This window comes from Bombina bombina, chromosome 2 (assembly GCF_027579735.1).
Source record: "Bombina bombina isolate aBomBom1 chromosome 2, aBomBom1.pri, whole genome shotgun sequence".
NCBI classification, from domain to species: Eukaryota; Metazoa; Chordata; class Amphibia; order Anura; family Bombinatoridae; genus Bombina; species Bombina bombina.
In genome coordinates this window covers 1,015,333,123-1,015,356,105 of record NC_069500.1, presented here as the reverse complement: position 1 = coordinate 1,015,356,105, position 22,983 = coordinate 1,015,333,123, and the positions used below count along the sequence as shown (strand labels likewise).

Sequence of the window (22,983 nt, the reverse complement as noted above, 5' to 3'; positions counted from 1 at the left end):
CTCTCTTACACATACACCCACACTCTCTCTTTCTCTCACTTACACACATACACAATCACAGACACACACACACATACACCCTCACTCAAACTATCTCACACACACTCTCTCTCTCTCTCTCTCTCTCTCTCTCTCTCAATCTCTCTCTCTCGCACGCACTCTCTCTCTCTCTCTCTCTCTCTCTATCACTTACACTCATTTTTACACACATACACACACTCTCTCTTTTTCTCTATTAAACACAAACAAATGCACAATCTCAGACACATACACACTTTCTCACACACTCACACATTCCCCAACACACACATACTCAAACACACTTACTCAAACTATCTCATACTCTCTCTCTCTCTCTCTCTCTCTCTCTCTCTCTCTCTCTCACACACAAACACTCTCTCACACATTCTTTCACACACACATACACACATACTCACTATCTCTCTCACACTTACACACACTATCTCTCACACACACAAACACACACTCAGATACACATACTTTGGACCCTATTTATCAACTGTCAACTTACTTGCATTCGCCGGCACCAATACGCTCGCCTAAGATCGCCTAACATCGCTGCCGCGGACCTGAATACGTTCTCTGTCAAAAAGCCGCACACCAAGTACGGGGCGATAAGCAGCGGACTGTTGTTAACTAACAGTCATTGTTCTCGCTGCTCTTCGGCTTTTTCCCAGCTTTATTGGTATACTGTCACTAAACACCCACACTATACTAAACTGTTTTACCCCTATCCTGCCACTCCCGGACCCCGCCGCAACTAAATAAACTTATTAACCCCTAAACTGCCACTCCCGGAGCCCACCGCCACCTACATTATACTTATTAACCCCTAATCTGCTGCCCCCTACACCGCCGCCACCTATATTATGTTATTAACCCCTAATCTGCCCCCCCTACACCGCTGCCACCTACATAACACTTATTAACCCCTAATCTGCCGTCCCCAATGTCGCCGCCACTATATTAAATTTATTAACCCCTAAACCTAAGTCTAACCCTAACACCCCCTAACTTAAATATAATTTAAATAAATATAAATAAAATTACTATCATTAACTACATTATTCCTATTTAAAACTAAATACTTACCTATAAAATAAACCCTAAGCTAGCTACAATATAACTAATAGTTACATTGTAGCTAGCTTAGGTTTTTTTTTACTTTTACAGGCAACTTTGTATTTATTTTAACTAGTTATTAACTATTTAATAACTACCTAGCTAAAATAAATACAAAAGTACCTGTAAAATAAAACCTAACCTAAGTTACAATAACACCTAACACTACACTACAATTAAATACAATTAAATAAATTTCATACAATTAACTAAATTAAATACAATAACCTAAATTAAATTAAATGATCTAAAGTACAAAAAAAAGAAACACTAAATTACATAAAATAATAAACAAATTACACCTAATCTAATAGCCTTTTTAAAATAAAAAAGCCCCCCCAAAATAAAAAAAATCCCTAGCCTAAACTAAACTACCAATAGCCTCTAAAAGGGCCTTTTGCGGGGCATTGCCCCAAAGTAATCAGCTCTTTTACCTGTAAAAAAAAATACAAACAACCCCCCCAACAGTAAAACCTGCCACCCACACAACCAATCCCCCCAAAAAAATACTAACTAAAAAACCTAAGCTCCCCATTGCCCTGAAAAGGGCATTTGGATAGGCATTGCCCTTAAGAGGGCAGTTAGCTCTTTTGCAGCCCAAAGCCCTAACCTAAAAATAAAACCCACCCAATACACCCTTAAAAAAATCTAACACTAACCCCCTGAAGATCGACTTACCGGGAGACGTCTTCATCCAAGCCGGGCAGAAGTCTTCATCCAAGCCGGGCAGAAGTGGTCCTCCAGACGAAGTCTTCATCCAGACGGCATCTTCTATCTTCATCCATCCGGTGCGGAGCGGGTCCATCTTCAAGACATCCGACGCGGAGCATCCTCTTCGGCTGACGACTACCCGATGAATGAAGGTTCCTTTAAGTGACGTCATCCAAGATGGAGTCCCATAGATTCCGATTGGCTGATAGAATTCTATCAGCCAATCGGAATTAAGGTACAAAAAATCCTATTGGCTGATTGGAACAGCCAATAGAATACAAGCGCCGGATGTCTTGAAGATGGACCCGCTCCGTGCCGGATGGATGAAGATAGAAGATGCCGTCTGGATGAAGACTTCTGCCGTCTGGAGGAACACAGGGCTATTGGTAGTTTAGTTTAGGCTAGGGGGGTATATTTTGTGGGGGGCTTTTTTATTTTGATAGGGCTATTAGATTAGGTGTAATTAGTTTAAATTTCTGTAATTTGTTTATTATTTTATGTAATTTAGTGGGGGGGGTTGTACTTTAGATAATTTAATTTAGGTTATTGTATTTAATTTAGTTAATTGTATGTAATTTATTTAATTGTATTTAATTGTAGTATAGTGTTAGGTGTTATTGTAACTTAGGTTAGGTTTTATTTTACAGGTACTTTTATATTTATTTTAGCTAGGTAGTTATTAAATAGTTAATAACTATATAATAACTATTCTACCTAGTTAAAATAAATACAAACTTGCCTGTAAAATAAAATAAAAAACCTAAGCTAGCTACAATGTAACTATTAGTTATATTGTAGCTAGCTTAGGGTTTATTTTATAGAGAAGTATTTAGTTTTAGATAGGAATAATGTAGTTAATGATAGTAATATTATTTATATTTATTTAAATTAGATTTAAGTTAGGGGGTGTTTGGGTTAGACTTAGGTTCAGGGGGTTAATAAATTTAATATAGTGGCGGCGACGTCGGGGACGGCAGATTAGGGGTTAATAACATAATGTATGTGGCGGCGGTGTAGGGGGGGCAGATTAGAGGTTAATAACATAATGTAGGTGGCGGCGGTGTAGGGGGGGCAGATTAGGGGTTAATAAGTATAATGTAGGTGGTGGCGGTGTCGGGGCAGCAGATTAGGGGTGTTTAGACTCCGGGTATATGTTAGGTGTAAACGTAACTTTATTCTCCCATAGGAATCAATGGGATATCAGGCAGCCGCGAACATAAGCTATCGCTGCTTTCAGACTCCCATTGATTCCTATGGCATCCGCCGGCTCCAGGGCGGCGGATTGAAAATCAGGCCGGAATAGTGCCGAGCATACCTGGTAGAAATTTGTTAACTTGCAAAAGTAGTTAGATAGTGCCGAATTTGCATTCGGAACATCTGTAATGACGTAAGCATCGATCTGTGTCGGACTGAGACCAGCGGATCGTATGTTACGTCACAAATTCTACTTTTGGTGGTCTGTAGGGTTTGATAAATAAGGGGAATCAGGCTCGCCACAATTACGCTGCGGAATTCCAGCGTATTTGCGGTTGACGGCTTGATAAATAGGCCCCCTTATCTCAATCTCTCTCACACACTCTCTCAAACACACTATCTATCTCTCACACACACTGTCACTACACACTCCTTCACACACACACACAAACACACATACACACTCACTTGTATACACTCTCGTTCATTCTCTCTCGCACTCACACACACACACTCACATGCACTCTTACACACACACCCTCTCACAACCTTACATAATATCAATTACAATCATCACCTAAAATATATTTAGTATGTATAACTTGAATTGAGATTTCTTCTACTAGATACGACGAGTCCATGGATTCATCCTTACTTGTGGGATATTATCCTCCTGCTAACAGGAAGTGGCAAAGAGCACCACAGCAGAGCTGTATATATAGCTCCTCCCTTCTCTCCACCCCCAGTCAATCTCTTTGCCTATACTAGTAATAGGAAGGGTAAAGTGAAAGAGGGTGTAATTTGTCCAGTTCTGAAACTAGAACAGGGACAGGGGTTTTACTCAAATCTGTTTGTGGTTCACAAAAAAGAGGGAACCTTCAGACCGATTTTAGATCTCAAATGTCTAAACAAATTTCTCAGAGTCTTATCGTTCAAGATGGAGACCATACGAAGAGTTTTACCAATGATCCAGGAGGGTCAATATATGACCACCGTGGACTTGAAGTATGCGTATCTTCACATTACTATCCACAAGGATCATCACCAGTTTCTCAGATTTGCCTTCCTGGACAAACACTACCAGTTTGTGGCCCTAACTTTTGGGTTGGCCACAGCTCCCAGAATCTTCACAAAGGTACTAGGGTCCCTTCTGGCAGTTCTAAGGCCACGGGCCATAGCAGTGGCTCCCTATCTGGACGATATTTTGATTCAGGCGTCAACTTACCATCTAACCAAATATCACATGGACATCGTGCTGGCATTTCTGAGAACTCACAGTTTGAAGATGAACATAGAAAAGAGGTCACTAGTTCCACTGACAAGAGTTCCATTCCTGGGAACTCTGATAGACTCGGTAGACATGAAAATTTTTCTTACGGAGGTCAGAAAGTTAAAGATTCTAAATACTTGCCGAGCGCTTCACTCCCTTCTCCGGCCATCAGTGGCTCAGTGTATGGAGGTAATTGGATTAATGGTAGCGGCCATTGATATTGTTCCGTTTGCACGCTTTCATCTCAGGCCACTGCAGCTGTGCATGCTCAGACAGTGGAATGGGGATTATGCCAATTTGTCTCCTCAGATAAATCTGGATCAAGAGACCAGAGACTCTCTTCTTTGGTGGTTGTTACAGGATCATCTGTCCCAGGGTCTGTGCTTCCGCAGACCAGCATGAGTTATAGTGACAACGGACGCCAGCCTCTTGGGCTGGGGTGCAGTCTGGAATTCCCTGAAGGCTCAGGGTGTTTGGACTCAGGAGGAGTCCCTTCTACCAATCAATATTCTGGAATTCAGAGCAATATTCAATGTGCTTCAGGCATGGCCTCAGTTGGCCTTGGCCAAATTCATAAGATTCCAGTCAGACAATATCACGACTGTAGCATATATCAATCATCAAGGGGGAACAAAGAGTTCTCTAGCGATGATAGAGGTTTCCAAGATAATCCGATGGGCGGAGACTCACTCTTGCCATCTATCAGCAATCTATATCCCAGGAGTAGAGAACTGGGAAGCGGATTTTCTAAGTCGTCAGACTTCTCACCCGAGGGAGTGGGAGCTCCATCCAGAGGTGTTTGCGACATTGATCCGTCAATGGGGCACACCGGAATTGGATCTGATGGCATCTCGTCAAAATGCCAAACTTCCTTGTTACGGGTCCAGATCAAGGGATCCCCAAGCCGTACTGATAGATGCTCTAGCAGTACCTTGGTTGTTCAACCTGGCTTATGTGTTTCCACCTTTTCTTCTCCTACCTCGTCTGATTGCAAGAATCAAACAGGAGAGGGCTTCGGTAATCCTGATAGCGCCTGCGTGGCCACGCAGGACTTGGTATGCAGATCTAGTGGACAGGTCATCTCTGCCACCATGGAAACTGACACTGACACAGGACCTTCTCATCCAAGGTCCGTTCCAACATCCAAATCTAAATTCTCTACAGCTGACTGCCTAGAGATTGAACGCTTGATTTTATCTAAGCGGGATTTTCTGAGTCGGTCATTGATACCTTGATTCAGGCTAGAAAGCCTGTCACTAGGAAAATTTACCATAAGATATGGTGTAAATATCTTTATTGGTGCGAATCCAAGGGCTACTCATGGAGTAGGGATAGGATTCCTAGGATTTTGTCCTTTCTCCAAGAAGGATTGGAGAAGGGATTATCGGCTAGTTCATTAAAGGGACAAATTTATGCTTTGTCAATTTTACTACACAAGCGTCTGGCGGATGTCCCAGACGTTCAGTCTTTTTGTCAGGCTTTAGTCAGAATCAAGCCTGTGTTTAAACCTGTTGCTCCACCATGGAGTTTAAATTTAGTTCTCAAGGTTCTTCAAGGGGTTCCATTTGAACCTATGCATTCCATGGATATTAAGCTTTTATCCTGGAAAGTTTTGTTCTTAGTTGCTATCTCTTCTGCTCGAAGGGTGTCTGAGCTTTCTGCATTACAATGTGATTCGCCTTATCTTATATTCCGTGCTGATAAGGTGGTTTTGCGTACTAAACCTGGATTATTAATCAGGAAATTGTTGTTCCTTCCTTGTGTCCTAATCCTGCATCTAAGAAGGAACGTCTGTTACATAACTTGGACGTGGTTCGGGCTTTGAAGTTTTACTTACAAGCGACCAAGGATTTCCTTCAAACATCTTCCCTATTCGTTCTTTATTCGGGAAAGTGTAGGGGTCAAAAAGCTACGGCTACCTCTATTTCTTTTTGGCTGAAAAGCATCATCCGTTTGGCATACGAGACTGCTGGACAGCAGCCTCCTGAAAAAAATCACGGCTCATTCTACTAGAGCGATGGCTTCCACATGGGCATTTAAAAACGATGCTTCTGTTGAACAGATTTGTAAGGCTGCGACTTGGTCCTCCCTTCATACCTTTTCCAAATTTTCCAAATTTGATACTTTTGCTTCTTCGGAGGCTATTTTTGGGAGAAAAGTTCTTCAAACAGTGGTGCCTTCCGTTTAGGTATCTGTATCCCACAAGTAAGGATGAATCCGTGGACTCATCGTATCTAGTAGAAGAAAAGGAAATTTATGCTTACCTGATAAATTGATTTCTTCTACGATACGACGAGTCCACGGCCCTCCTTATCATTTTAGACAGATTATATTTTTGTTATTTTGTTATTTTTTTGTTTTCAAAGCGTCAGTCACCTCTGCACCTTTTAGCTTTTCTTTTCTCTTCCTATACCTTCGGTCGAATGACCGGGGGTGGAGAGAAGGCAGGAGCTATATATATATACAGCTCTGCTGTGGTGCTCTTTGCCACTTCCTGTTAGCAGGAGGATAATATCCCACAAGTAAGGATGAATCCGTGGACTCCTTGTATCGTAGAAGAAATCAATTTATTAGGTAAGCATAAATTTCCTTTTGAAAGGGACTGTGTAGTCAAAATTAAACTTTCATAATTCAGACAGAGCATGCAATTTTAAGCAACTTTCTAATTTACTCCTATTATCAAATTTTCTTAATGCTCTTGGAATCTTTATTTGAAAAAGCAAGAATGGAAGCTTAGGAGCCGTTCCATTTTTGGTTTAGCACCTGGGTAGCACTTGCTGATTGATGTCTACATTTAGACTAAAAAAAACATTGGAAAACCCAGCCACCAGTAAAGAGAAATGTATATATCAAAACTCACACACATTGTATATATTTTAACACTCACACACACTGTGCTTACTGAAGTGCTTCTGAGCGGGTGGTAACCACCTTTTATAGCAGGTGGAGGCCTTCTGTCAGTGAGGGGCTGTCTCTTGCTGTGAAGGGCAGTTTAGCGCGCATTAATCCACTTCAATTTAGCTATGTTCTGCCTATTCATTAGAAATAAAATGACCACTGCTCCAGTCCTAAAAAACATAATTTATGTAAGAATTTACCTGATAAATTCATTTCTTTCATATTGGCAAGAGTCCATGAGCTAGTGACGTATGGGATATACAATCCTACCAGGAGGGGCAAAGTTTCCTAAACCGCAAAATGCCTATAAATACACCCCCACCACACCCACAATTCAGTTTAACGAATAGCCAAGAAGTGGGGTGATAAGAAAGGAGCAAACAGCATCAACAAGGAATTGGAATAATTGTTCTTTATACAACAAAATCATAACCAAAATAAAAAGGGTGGGTCTCATGGACTCTTGCCAATATGAAAGAAATGAAATTATCAGGTAAATTCTTACATAAATTATGTTTTCTTTCATGTAATTGGCAAGAGTCCATGAGCTAGTGACGTATGGGATAGCAAATACCCAAGATGTGGAACTCCACGCAAGAGTCACTAGAGAGGGAGGGATAAAAATAAAGACAGCCAATCCCGCTGAAAAATTAATCCACAACCCAAATCAAAAGTTTTAATCTTATAATGAAAAAAACTGAAATTATAAGCAGAAGAATCAAACTAAAACAGCTGCCTGAAGTACTATTCTACCAAAAACTGCTTCAGAAGAAGAAAAAACATCAAAGTGGTAGAATTTAGTAAAAGTATGCAAAGAAGACCAAGTTGCTGCTTTGCAAATCTGATCAACAGAAGCTTCATTCTTTAAACCCAGGAAGTGGAAACTGACCTAGTAGAATGAGCTGTAAGCCTCTGAGGTGGGGATTTACCCAAATCCAAATAAGCATGAAGAATCAAAAGCTTTAACCAAGATGCCAAAGAAATGTCAGAAGCCTTCTGACCTTTCCTAGAACCAGAAAAGATAACAAATAGACTAGAAGCCTTCCTGAAATCTTTAGTAGCTTCAACATAATATTTCAAAGCTCTTACCACATCCAAAGAATGTAAGGATCTCTCCAGAGAATTCTTAGGATTAGGACACAAAGAAGGGACAACAAATTCTCTACTAATGATGTTGGAGTTCACAACTTTAGGTAAAAATTTCAACGAAGTCCGCAAAACCGCCTTATCCTGATGAAAAATCAGAAAAGGAGACTCACAAGAAAGAGCAGATAAATCAGAAACTCTTCTAGCAGAAGAGATGGCCAAAAGGAACAACGCTTTCCAAGAAAGTAATTTAATGCCCAGAGAATGCGTAGACTCAAAGGAGGCGCCTGTAAAGCGTTCAAAACTAAATTAAGACTCCAAGGAGGAAAAATTGATTTAATGACTGGCTTGATATGAACCAAAGCCTGCACAAAACAATGAATATCAGGAAGTTTAGCAATTTTTCTGTGGAACCGAACAGAAAGAGCAGAGATTTGTCCTTTCAAGGAACTTGCAGACAAACCCTTATCTAAACCATCCTGAAGAAACTGTAAAATTCTAGGAATTCTAAAAGAATGCCAAGAGAATTTATGAGAAGAGGACCATGAGATGTAAGTCTTCCAAACTCGATAATAAATCTTTCTAGACACAGATTTACAAGCCTGCAACATAGTATTAATCACTGAGTCAGAGAAACCTCTGTGACTAAGCACTAAGCGTTCAATTTCCATACCATCAATTTTAATGATTTGAGATCCTGATGGAAAAACGAACCTTGAGATATAAGGTCTGGCCTTAATGGAAGTGGCCAAGGTTGGCAACTGAACATCCGAACAAGATCCACATACCAAAACCTGTGTGGCCATGCTGGAGCCACCAGCAGCACAAACAATTGCTCCATGATGATTTTGAAAATCACTCTTGGAAGAAGAAATAGAGGCGGAAAAAAAAATATAGGCAGGTAGATAACTCCAAAGAAGTGTCATGCATTCACTGCTTCCGCCTGAGGATCCCTGGACCTGGATAGGTACCTAGGAAGTTTCTTGTTTAGAAGATATGCCATCAGATCTATTTCTGGAAGCCCCCACATCTGAACAATTTGAAAAAACACATCTGGGTGAAGAGACCACTCTCCCGGATGTAAAGCTTGACGACTGAGATAATCCGCTTCCCAATTGTCTATACCTGGGATATGGACCGCAGAAATTAGACAATAGCTGGATTCTGCCCAAGCAAGTATCCGAGATACTTCTTTCATAGCCTGAGGACTGTGAGTCCCACCCTGATGATTGACATATGCCACAGTTGTGATATTGTCTGTCTGAAAACCAATAAAGTCTCTCTCTTCAATACAAGCCAAAACTGAAGAGCTCTGAGAATCGCATGGAGTTCCAAAATATTGATTGGTAATCTCGCCTCTTGAGATTTCCAAACCCCTTGTGCTGTCAGAGTTCCCCAGACAGCTTCCCAACCTAAAAGACTCACATTTGTTGTGATCACGGTCCAGGTTGTATGAACCAAAGAGACCCGTAGAACTATACAATGGTGATCTAACCACCAAGTCAGAGATAGTTGAATATTGGGATTCAAGGATATTAAATGTGATATCCTAGTATAATCCCTGCACCATTAATTCAGCATTAAAAACTGGAGAGGTCTCATATAAAAATGAGCAAAAGGAATTGAGTCCGATGCTGCAGACATGAGACCTAAAACTTCCATGCATATAGCTACTGAAGGAAATAATAGAGACTGAAGGTTCCGACAAGCTGAACCCAAAATAAATTGTCTCTTGTCTATTAGAGACAAAGACATTGACACAATCTATCTGGAAACCTAAAAAAGGTGACCCTTGTCTGAGGAATCAAGGAACTTTTTTGGTAAAATGATCCTCCAACCATGTCTTTGAAGAAACAACAGAAGTGAATCGTATGAGATTCTGCAGAACGAAAAGACTGAGCAAGTACCAAGATATCGTCCAAATAAGGAAACACCGAGAACCTTTGAAAAGATTCCTAGAGCTGTCGCTAGGCCAGAAAGGAAGAGCAACAAATTGGTAATGCTTGTCTAAAAAAGAGAATCTCAGAAAATGAAAATAATCTGAATGAAACAGAATATGAAGATATGCATCCTGTAAGTCTATTGTGGGCAAATAATGCCCTTGCTGAACAAAAGGCAGAATAGACCTTATAATCACCATTCTGAAAGATGGTACTCTTACATGACAATTCAAAAGATTTTCTATATTTGGGACAATGAATAGTTCTGAATAAAACCCCAGACCCCGTTCCTGAAACGGAACTGGTATGAATACCCCAGATAACTCCAGGTCTGAAACACACTTCAGGAAAGTCTGAGCCTTTACTGAGATTGTTGGAATATGTGAGAGAGAAAAAGACTTCTCACAGGCGGTCTTACTCTGAATCCTATTCTGTACCCCAATCAACTTTAGAAAAATCTTAACCTGCCCCCTACCAGCTAAGCTGGAATAACGGCCGCACCTTCATGCGAATTTGAGGGCTGGCTTTGATCTCTTAAATTGCTTGAATTCATTCCATTATGAAGAAAGCTTCCAATTAGAAACATATTACTTGGGGAAGAATTTGGTTTATGTTCCTTATAAAGAACAAAAATGTTTATAAGCTTAAGATTTACCCTTAGAACTTAATCTTGAGGCAAAAAAACTCCCTTCCCCGCAGTAACAGTTGAAAGTATTGAATCCAACTGTGAACCAAATAAATTATTACCTTGGATGGAAAGAAAATAGAAATCTGAATTTAGAAATCAAATTAGCTTTCCAAGATTTAAGCCACAAAGTTCTTCTAGCTAAAATAGCTAAAGACATAGATTTAACCTCAATTTTGATAATATCAAAAAATAGCATCACAAATGAAATTATTAGCATGTTGAATCAAGTTAACAATGCTAAAACAAATCATAATCCGATACTTGTTGCGCTAAAGTTTCCAACCAAAAAAGATGAAACAGCTGCAACATCAGCCAAAGAAATTGCAGGCTTACGAAAAGGACCTGAAAATAAATTAATTTTCCTTAGATAAGATACAAGTTTCCCATCTGAAGGATCTTTAAAATAAATACTATTTTCCATAGGAATAGTAGTACGTTTAGCAAGAGTAGAGAGAGCCCCATTAACTTTGGGGATCTTTTCCCAAAACTCCAAACTAACTGCTGGCAAAGGATACAATTTTAAAAACCTTAAAGAAGGAATAAAAGAAGTACCAGGCCTATTCCATTCCATAGTATTAGGAACTGGAAAAAAACCTCTGAAGTAACCACAGGAGGTTAATAAACAGAATTTAAATATTAGCTAGCCTTAAAATCAAGAGGACTAGTCTCCTTAATATTCTATACAATCAACACTTTTTCAACAAAGAACGAATGTACTGTACTCAATTTAAAAATAAAAAAGTAGATTTGTTAGTGTCAATATCTGATGAAGGATATTCTGAATCAGATAAAACCTCATCAGAGAAGGATAATTCAGTATGTTGTCGGTCATTTGAAAATTCATCAACTAAATGAGAAGTTTAAAAAAGACCTTAACATTTTATTAGAAGGCGGGATGGCAGACAAAGCCTTCTGAATAGAATCAGAAAAATATTCTTATAAATCCCCAGGTATATCTTGTACATTAGATGTTAAAAGAATAGCAATAGACAATGCATTAATACTGAAGGACATTTTCTCTGCATGTAAAAAACTTATTACAAACCATAGCTAAAGATAAAAATTCATAACATTAAAATAAATGAACTTAGCTTTGGTAGGACTGATATCAGTCAGCAGGAATCCAACAGTGTTTTCTGATACAGGAACAGTTTTGAGATATCTTGCAAATGTAAGAGAAAAAACAACATATAAAGCAAAAAATCAATTTCCTTATATGACAGTTTCAGGAATGGGAAAAAAATGCAAAACAAAATAAGCCTCTGGAAACCAGAAGCAAAAAGAAATGAAGTCTTAAATAATGCCAAAAGTCTGGCGCCAAGTATGACGCCCACAACTGACAAAATATTTTTTGGCGCCAAAAACGTCTGCAACAAACACAAGCGTCATAGATGGCGCAACTACGTGAAAAAACTCAGCGCCAACTAAGACGCAGGAAATGACGAAATGATGTCAACAAACATAATTCTCGCGCCAAAAAAGTCTCACGCCAAGAATGATGCAATAAATTATAGCATTTTGCGCTCCCACGAGCCTAACAGCATGCAATTTAGAAAAGAGAGTCAATTTAAAAACTTCAGGTAAGAATATTTTTATTTATTTTTTATATGCATTTCCCAAATATGAAACTGACAGTCTGCAAAAAGGAAATATACTGATAAACCTGAATCATGGCAAATATAAGTACAAACATTATATTTAGAACTTTACATATAAAGTGCCAAACCATAGCTGAGAGTGTCTTAAATAAAGGAAAACATACTTACCAAAAGACACTCATCTACATAAAGTAGATAGCCAAACCAGTACTGAAACGAGAATCAGCAGAGATAATGGTATATAAGAGTATATCGTCGATCTGAAAAGGGAGGTAGGAGATGAATCTCTACGAGCGATAACAGAGAACCTATGAAATAGATCCCCGTTAGGATGACCATTGTATTCAATAGGTAATACTCCCTTCACATCCCTCTTTCATTCACTGCACTCTGAGAGGAACCGAACTTCAAAAAAGCTGAGAAGCACATATCAACGTAGAAATCTAGCACAAACTTACTTCACCACCTCCATAGGAGGCAAAGTTTGTAAAACTGAATTGTGGGTGTGGTGGGGGGTGTATTTATAGGCATTTTGAGGTTTGGGAAACTTTGCCCCTCCTGGTAGGATTGTATATCCCATACGTCACTAGCTCATGGACTCTTGCCAATTACATGAAAGAAATGGCAGCCTAAAATTGCTGTGCACGCATTCAGAACAGTAGTACTCTATTTTGAATAAAGGTGTGCACATGCACATGCGCACTGCTTGTAAAACCAGCCATTTTCACCTCCAATTTTCAAAATTGGAAAATTTTCAGTTAAATTATTGAAAAAGGGATCAAAATAAATAATGATCAGCTGAAACAAGGTTTGTTTACTGTGCTTAAACATTTTGGCCTAGATTAGTCGAGCCCAAAAATATTAGCTCTATTGTGCATTAACACTGCGCAAGCTTATCCAAAAATATAAAAAAGAGATTGATCCTCCAGGGAAAGCCTATATGGAAGCGTGTATAGGAAACACGATAGAAACTGTCTAATCACGTTGTGACAGAAAGACCATATTCTGCTTTATCAACAGTATGATGCCAATCACCTAAGAGGATTTCGGAGTCATCCACCTCCTACCCCTATAACAGGATTCAATTTATCAGAGGACAGGGAGTATATCTCTCAAATACCCCTTTAGGTATACCCTATATGTCCCTTGTTGGCAGCAAAACAGAATAAATAGTAGAGTTAATGCAAACTGTGTCCACTTTGCAAGCGGATACACCTGCACTCACCAGCGGCTGTATCCGTTCAGAAGTCGGGAAATTCTGGCACTGAGGTCCTTTCCATAGATCTCTGTTTGGCTTTCCAGCATCAGCGGTATCCGTCCACACACATACATGATGACGTAACAGGCATGCACAGCTCAGCCAATGTCTTCTGGCTCGGGGGCGTTCCAAAGTAGAGGATCTTGTAGGGAGCCCCAGTGCTCCGTAGTAAAGATTAGAAGAACAGAGTTATGATCCAAAACAGTGAAGCCCCACAACGCAAATGGTAAAAAGCAAAATTTATTCCTTAATTAAAATTGTAATGGCAACAATACACAGTGCAAGTGCTGATCTCTATGCATAACAGAGCGTCCAGCCAAAGTGATAAAAGAGGTCTGACCGGTTTCGGTCTGGATGACTGTAATCATAGACCAAGCTGCTCAAGCTTCTTTTTGCGCTCATATTACAATGTCCTAATTTAATTTTTATCTCTCGAGTGATAGTCTAGGGAACACTAACCTCAGCATGTCAGATAGTGCCAGTGTGCTAAATCCCTCACATAACAGTCTTGAGTGGGGGCACTCAGTAAAATTCCTGTTGGATATTGCTCATTCACTAAGCAGAGGGAGCGCTAAGCTAATGGTGTGCAAGTATTGGGGTTCTGCACTGTACTATTAATAATAATAATGGTTTACTTCAGGTCTTAAAAAGTGCTACATTTTAGAGGGCTATTTTGGATTGTGCTCAAATACATAATAAAAAGACAATGCAAAAGCACTTAGTTTCATTTTTTTTGTAATCTTAGATTAATTTAAATGTTGTTTTTTTATTTTTAAGTAATGTCAGCTTTTTTATTTTAATTGTAACTTAGTATTTTTTAATTTAGGTATGGGGTTAATTTAGGGGGTGTAGTAATTTAATTAGTTATTTGCGTTGTGGGGGTTTGGCGGATTAGGGGTTAATAGATTTATTAGGATTATTGCGTTGTGTGGGTTTGGCAGATTAGGGGTTAATAGTTTTATTAGGTTTATTGCGTTGTGGGTTAATAGTGGATTAGGGGTTAATAGTTTTATTAGGTTTATTGCGATGTGTGTGAATAGCGGATTAGGGGTTAATAGTTTAATTAGGCATATATTGCGTTGGGGGGGTTGTCGGTTTAGGGATTAATACTTTTATTTTTAGTTCCAATGTGGGTTTGATGGTGAATATAGGGGTTTTACATGTCAGTTTATTTTTGGGAGGCAGGTTAGACTTTTACGGGAGATTTGACTTTTTATTTTACTTTCTTAGGCGCCGGTTGTTTCTAAAGTGCCGTAAATTACTGGCAACTCCAGAAATTTGTATTTATGCTGTATATGTAATCTCGCCCTTGGAGCTTCAGAGCTTACTTATAACAGAAAAAAAACATTTCAGAAACATTTTGTATTGTGATCACTGGAAAAACACACTGACAATATGCTGAAATTATCTACCAAAACTGCACCATAATCTGTTAATTGGCCCTGTGGGTGAAAAAAAGAAATGTAAATTAAAGCCAATGAATCATAAAATTGTGTACTTTCCTTCTTTGTACTACCCCTGGGGTGCGCAAACTTGGTGCTCCAGAGGTTTTAGGAACACCCCTTACTACCCCATACAAATTGACAGCAACCCTTGTTCTTACATAATTGGGAGCAAACTCATTACTTATAGCAAATCTATTGTAATTTGATTTACATTTAAACTAAAGGGACAGTAAACACTGTGACATTATTTTTTATATGAAATGTTTAGTGAAAGGACCATTACATACAGTACAATTTCATAATTGACAAATACATAATACAATCCATACAAAGCAGTTTACTTTTTAAGTGACTTTTTGTTTATAAACAAGGACATGACATCAGAATTAAATGATTCGTATAAAATATATAAATCTTTTCAATTTACTTTTATTATAAAATGTAACTCTTTATTTTGGTATCCTTTGCTGAAACGTGAGAATAATATCCAGGAAGCTGACTGTAAAAAACCAACTTTGGAAATCTCTGTGTAGTTAATCTTTATACTTTACTGCCCCTGTTACTGTGCCAGTATGACATTATCTGTTTAAAACTGTGTCTTTCGTCTCTCTATCGTCTATCATTGTGTAGTGGCCAGTAGTAAATATGCCTGTCCTGATAGCACTGTTTTTTTTTTATCTCCAACTAATTATACTCTTATATTTTGATCAGTCTATGACTGCATTTTAGCAGTATTCGTTGGACCATCATACGATACAGCTAACATAAGAATGTAGATGCTACGTTTATACGTTGAAAAAACTGTGCTCATTTAGTTCATTTGCTTTCAGGATTTTGCTGCATACTTGGCCTTCTGTGGAATCGTCTTACACAATGCTCAGCTGTACGAGACTTCACTGCTTGAAAACAGGCGCAACCAGGTATGGCTAACATAATGATCAGGCAGCACACTGCTTAAAGAGACGTGTCACTCATATGCACAATATATCTGTAAAAAAACTATCACATGAACAACTAAAAATTCTTCACCTCACCAGAGTAAGTGCTCTGTGAGCAGTTATTCTTCGGCTACTCTTTTTACTGTCATATGCATGGTGAAAAAAATCAGCCAATCATCATCATTCATGTTGAGCTCACACTTTGCTTCTTTATTGTGCTACAGGTGAATTTTTGAGGTTAAATATATATATATTTTTTAATAGAGATGTTCATGTGATATTTTCTATTTTTTTAAAGATGTGCAGCATTTAAAGTAATTTAGCATGTGTGTTCAACATGTCCCTTTAATGAATGGTGCAGTCTCTGAAATTTCTCATCTATGAAATGATAGTTGTAAGATATTTTTACATGACTACATTTCTTACTTGAAACCCTTCCAAAAAAATAACAGTACGTAAATTACCATTATCATATCATTAAAATATAAGCATTCTAAACATATTTTCAAGTCATTTCATATAAAGTATTAGAGATTAAGGGAGAATCACTGGGGGTTTGAACATTGATTTTCGTTATGCCAGCTGTTGTGCATCTGCCTCTAGAAACTGCTCTCAAACTGGGCCCAGTGACATATATATTGCTGGGAGATTGTTAAAAAAAACTGCTACCAAAAATATGAAAAATGTATTTATTATTATACCTGGTTTTAGTGTTATATATGCATATATATATATACATGATAATTTGTATTTTTCTTAGAATGTATTAATCCATTACATGATATTATTTTATATTTACATGATGTTCTGCATTATAGAAAGTGTCTGAATTTAATAAAATGGGATGGTAACTGTAGGATGGACTCATAAATAAACAGGCAGACATAATTTGGCAGGCAATATGGAAAGGTCATACTCATTATTGAAAACTGGCCTGGTTTTATAAAGAAGGAATTAAATGACTTGAAGGCAGAAAGATGAGAGAGGATAGTGTTTGATGTAGAGATTTTGCAAGTAAAGCAGAATAAAATGCTGAGATAAACAAGAGGAAATGTAAATCCAAAAGCAGAATATGTGCTTAGTAGTGTGTATGCATCTGTATAGAGTTAGTCACTTTCTCTAAAGAAGAAGTTTACCAGTTTGTACACTTAAAGGGCCAGATTACAAGTGGAGCATTATTTAATGCACCCGTTCAAGCGTTAACTGCGCTAGAAGTAAGCTTTTTGCGTGCGTTGGGTTGCGCGCTCGTATTATGAGTTTAAAGTAAACTGTTTTCTCTTGTGCTCTAAACCGACAAGTACAAAAAGCCAAACTAAGCATATCCCGCATGCAATAACCTATTCTGCCATAGAAGCCAAGTGGGAAAAAACTTAACAGCCAACTCACGTGCAAACCCGATCCCATATTCTCATGTGTGCTAACCCGACATGAAAATATGAATTTTTCACATTCCAATGTTCTTCACATAGAAGAATATGTTCTATGTATTCATAAATACACATGTCTACATATATATGATGTTTGTTTGGTAAAATATTGTATATATTTATACCTTTATATATACTTGATTATATATAGGTATAGATATATATATACAGACACACACATATATATTAGTGGCGGGTGGTGAATTTTGAAGCTGGTGGGGCACCAGACCCCATCCCTTAAAAAGCCCCACCCCAGATGACTCTGCCCACTCCACAAAATTCCTTTTCCTTTTTTTTTGTTATCATTAAGAGCTATGTATGCTAGTGTGTGTGTGTGTATAAATATGTATATGTATGTGTGTGTATATATATATATATATATATATATATATATATATTGTAAAGGAAATGGCACATTTTCTTAATATGCAATTGTTATGTGAATGCACAAAGTAAGCCATGCAGGGAGAAAGGTGGCTCAACAAATATATTATCTACTCCATCTATAATTTTAAACAAGGAAGCTAACTGGGAGGATTGAAGAGAACAATACAATATTAATAAACTCAGCTACACATATAAAGGAAATGGCACATTTTCTTAATATGCAATTGTTATGTGAATGCACAAAGTAAGCCATGCAGGGAGAAAGGTGGCTCAACAAATATATTATCTACTCCATCTATAATTTTAAACAAGGAAGCTAACTGGGAGGATTGAAGAGAACAATACAATATTAATAAACTCAGCTACACATATAAAGTTAAAAAATTTGACTACCGTCAATTTAAAGAGTATTATTATAGAATTGTAATCATCCAACCATAACAGTCCCTGACAAATAGCAGACCCCTTATAGAATTGTAGTCATCCGAGGTGACTCCAGAGGATAGTGAAACCTTTAGAACAGAAAATCTATGTAGTCTCATCATGACAAGTGTGGAACTCCTGTAGTTGTGTCAGAGTTACAGCATAATGGGAAATAGAGTGGATCGCTATAGCAGATTCCTGAACAGGAGCTTAGCCAAGCACCTACAAATTGACATAGCAACACATCTGTGCATTTATATAGGGTAATAAACCTCATTTGTCATAGATAACAAATTGGAAACTTTTGGGCCCAAGACGCATAACAGGTTTCAATATGTAAAATGGTGTATAAGACAAAACTTTTTGATCCCTGTGTTATTTTGGTAATTATGAGGAAAAGTCTCTACATAAAACTATCTAAAAATGCAAGCTATAGATAGACCTGATCACTGGTTTATTTTTTTTTAATTTTTTAAATTAAATTAAAAAAAAAATTAAATAAAGGTGATACATTTGCCTTCCAATTATGAACAAGATTGCCAAGTATACATCATACCTATATTTCTAAGATTAATGGGTCAGACCATAAGCAAGTAAGACTTAGAGCTAGTCAAAGCTAATGTTAAAAGAAGGGGTATTTTTTTTTTTTAAATTAAATAAAAAAATTTTTTAATTAAATAAAGGCGATACATTTGCCTTCCAATTATGAACAAGATTGCCAAGTATACATCATACCTATATTTCTAAGATTAATGCGTCAGACCATAAGCAAGTAAGACTTAGAGCTAGTCAAAGCTAATGTTAAAAGAAGGGGTATCAACTGGGAATTAAATCAAAACTAGCATAAAATGTACCATGCTATAGCTATTTAGGGTGTAAGTCGATAATATCGCCATTCAGGTCTCTAAACCATTGTGCATAGCATAACAGGGCAAAGAGGCTTGTAGATAGTTGGCAAAAATAAATAATTTACACAATTCTGTATTCTGGATTAGGTCTATGATTACGGTCTAAGGACTGAAACCGGTCAGACTTGTTGCTTCTATGGTTTTCCCTTAAAGGTTTTAGAATAAAGGGGAAATCCATTTATATATTATTTTTGGGTATTATTTGAGTTGTTTATTAGCTGTAAGGAGTTTGATTATATTGTGGCTTCAGTTATTACAGCCACTCAGCCTATTGTTTAATCTGGTGTTATAACCTTATATTTACACTGGCTGATATCCCTGAATCTCTTTTGACTGCATTGCAGGATATGATATGGATGTGGATGATAGAGTATATAAATCCATAGACAAAGCTGTTTTTATAACTGTTGCTGAGACTGCTGAGTTTTCAGGCTATGTTTAAGGATCCAAACATAACAGTATTTCTGAGTCTGAGGACTCTTTTTCTTCAGAGGAACACCGTAAAAGATCTTGGTGGCCTTCCTCTGGGAAGAAGTCCAAGGGCAAAGAACCCCTTAAGCTGCACAAACCTTCTTGCCCTGAGGTTTCTAAAAGGGCTGCTGGAACCTCTGCCCCAGAGGTTATTAGGGGTAATGAACCCACTGGGTCTACTACTATTAATTTGTAACAGGGTCCTCCTGTTCCACAGCAATCTGACTTAAAATTATTAAAAATTATTGTCAGGATTATAACTAGTATTTTAATTCTGAAGCTGAGCTGCACCCTAAACAAATCATGCTTCCTGCACCAGCTGATTCCGATGTTATTTATGATGATCGTGGGGAGCCAATGTTTGATTCTTTGGACATTCCCCACCCGCATTCATCCGAATGGGCTCCACCTGATCACATTTGTAAGTATCTCGCTAGGTTGATGCATAAACCTCTGGAGCAGAAGGGCTGCAGGAACTTGAGGGTTAAGTGTGTCCCTGCCCCTCCCTGCCTGGGAAGGAATACAAGACTACAGAATTTGATCAGGTATGTTTCAATTCCTTTCCAGTAAGGTTAGGAATCCACATAAAGGGCCTGGAGAAATAATTGTGGGAGGTTCGGGACAAAGTAGTGGATATCACCAGTCCCTTGGCCCAGATGTTGTTACTGGCTGATAATGCCTTGAAATCAGAGACCCCTCTGGACCCTAGGGCCATTAGGGAAAGGGCACAGCAATCTGTTGAGTGGCGTAGAGCTGCTATTTTGAAACTTGACCCCAAACTGGGAAATTATGCGATCAATGAGCTTGGGTCAGCGGCTAAAGGCTTAATTTTTAGTGAAGGGTTTATTACCTTTTTGAGCAAGTACGTCTCTACCTTAACGGACCTCTCTAAGGTACAGACTAATAATAAATACAAAAATCACAATAATGTGGTTAACACAGAAAATAATATAAAAAAATAAATTAAAAAAAGTAGGCTTTTTGTACTAGACAAATACCCCTCCTTGTAACCAATTTATACAATGCTTAAATGACTCTAAAGATTGTTTCACCCACTGCTGTTAACTTTTTTGTCACCAACTGCTGTAAGCTTTTGAAAAAGCTAACAGCAGTTGGTGAAATGATCATTGAAGTCATTTAAGCCTTGCTTAAATTGATTACAAGGAGGGGTACTTTTCCGGTACAGAAAGACTACAGATACGGTGTGAAGCCTCATGCGGTCTGTAACAACTGACTATCACATGCATAGTATCCTTGTATGTTTGTACCTGTTACCCTTATTGATCTAAAAGAACTTTGGCTTTTGTTTTTGATAAATTGTACATTTGCTTTAAGCATTTGTCATTGTCTGTATCCAGTCTTCCTGGGTTCTCCACAATAGAGCTAATTAGCTTGAGCTGTTGAAGCTCTAACTAATATGAGTATTCTGGGTTTGCCTTCAATCTGGGGAGTGCAGATTTACACAGTATTATTTAATACTGTGTTTCTTTCTCTTCCCTTTGAGGAACATCATTTGAACTATTTGTATTTGTGGGACTGTTTCCATTAAAGACTATTTTCACTTTGGATATATTCATGCATATTGGTCTATCACTATTTGTGTGTGGTTTTTGTTGCACATTTTAAGGTACAGACTACTATCAGAAAAGCTCTGAGCAGACAGATTTTTAGCAGGGCTGTGAGATATAGAATCCCTATTCCCAACCAGCCAAATAATGCCCAGCATATTGCCTTAACACCTACTTTCAGCCGACCCAGGAAGGGTCTTCTTCCCCCACCAAAGCCGTGCGGCAAGAGCCAGAGCTGCCCAACCACAGCCCGAGGGCAACAAGGATCCGGTGAGTACTACTTTATTATCTTCCCTCCTGTTCTTCAACTGATTGCGGGAAAACTCGCCCTCTTTTCCCAAAGATGGAAAGAGATCTCCCAGTATGGGTGAGTCCTTCAGACTGTGCAGAGGTTTCACATAGAGCTTGTTTATCCTCCTATACAAATGCGAGTTCCCAATTGCATACCTTACAACCAGAAAAATCAGGTCCCCGTCGATGAAGAGCTTTACAAACTTTTTCTCAAAGGAGCAGTAGAAAGGGCTGTGATTCAGGATTTGATAACAGTCCAATATGTCAACAAGTTGGGTGTAACTCACTCAAGACTCTTGTTAGATCTTTCCCAGTATGTTTGAGGAAAGCTATTTCCCTGAGGGCAGAGTACCTTCCAGTTCTGTCCAACACGGTGGCAGATTGGTTCTCTCATCAGTGGAAGGATCTCAGCAACTAGAAACTGCATTGGTGTTTCTTCGCCTGGAGCAGATGTGGGGTCCATTCCTCATTGAACTCTTTGCATCTCAGAACAATTTTCAGATCGAAAGGTATTACTTCTGATTTCTAGACCCTTTCAGTTTGCTTTCTGAAATGGTCTTATGCCTTTTCCCCCCTCAATGATTCAGAGAGCCACACTTCATGTTCATCGTCAGGAAGTAGACGTGTGTCTCATCACTCCTCTTTGTTCGTCCCAAGCCTAGTTTCCTACGCTTCTGTAGTTGTCTGTGGAATAGCCCAATTCTTCTTCCAGTTTTTCCACAACTCCTGGAAGACCCCAAAGGCAATTTTCACAGCCTCATTCTTCAGGTCCACCTTACGCTAGTTGCTTGCGCATTTCAGGTGTTCTTGGTCAACCGATGGCCTTTGGCAGATAGTAAGCAACCTACTTAGGGATGCCTGGGCCCCAGTTACCTTTCAGCATGGTCTAGGTGGCTTCATTGGTGCCTGGAACGGGAATTGGATCCCTACTCATCCCGTATTGTAACTATTCTAAATTTCCTTTCAGATCTTTTTGGGACGGTCTTACCATACCATCAATGTTCATCGTTCAGCCATTGCAACCAGCCATCTTCCTGCTGATAGTCTTTCTGTGTCACCTCCTTCATGCCATTCAGCCTCAGTGACCTCCTGAACTCTGATACTCCATGTTATGGGATGTTTTGTTTGTCCTTGCCTTTTTTGCTGCTGAATTCTTCCCTGGCATAGAAACAGTTGTCAGCTAAACTGACACTTTTGTTGTGCCTAGTTTCTTTTTATTGGGTGTCTGATGTCAGAGCTTTGGAAGTTAACTGTTTATTTCTGATGGGGTTTCTTTTGTTATCCACAGACAGACTAAGATGTCTTCCTCATTTATATCTTACCCATTTTTTTCCTTCAG

The 22,983-nt window shown here is 38.5% G+C and overlaps 1 protein-coding gene across 1 annotated transcript in view; it reads left to right on the top strand.

Annotated features, from left to right (window-relative positions):
• Positions 1-22,983, top strand: part of PDE5A (phosphodiesterase 5A) — a 530,049-nt gene that overhangs the window by 242,973 nt on the left and 264,093 nt on the right. Inside the window, exon 5 of the mRNA XM_053703601.1 lies at positions 16,062-16,151. Within this exon, the coding sequence (XP_053559576.1) occupies positions 16,062-16,151 (90 nt within the window). The remainder of the gene's footprint in view (positions 1-16,061; positions 16,152-22,983) is intronic.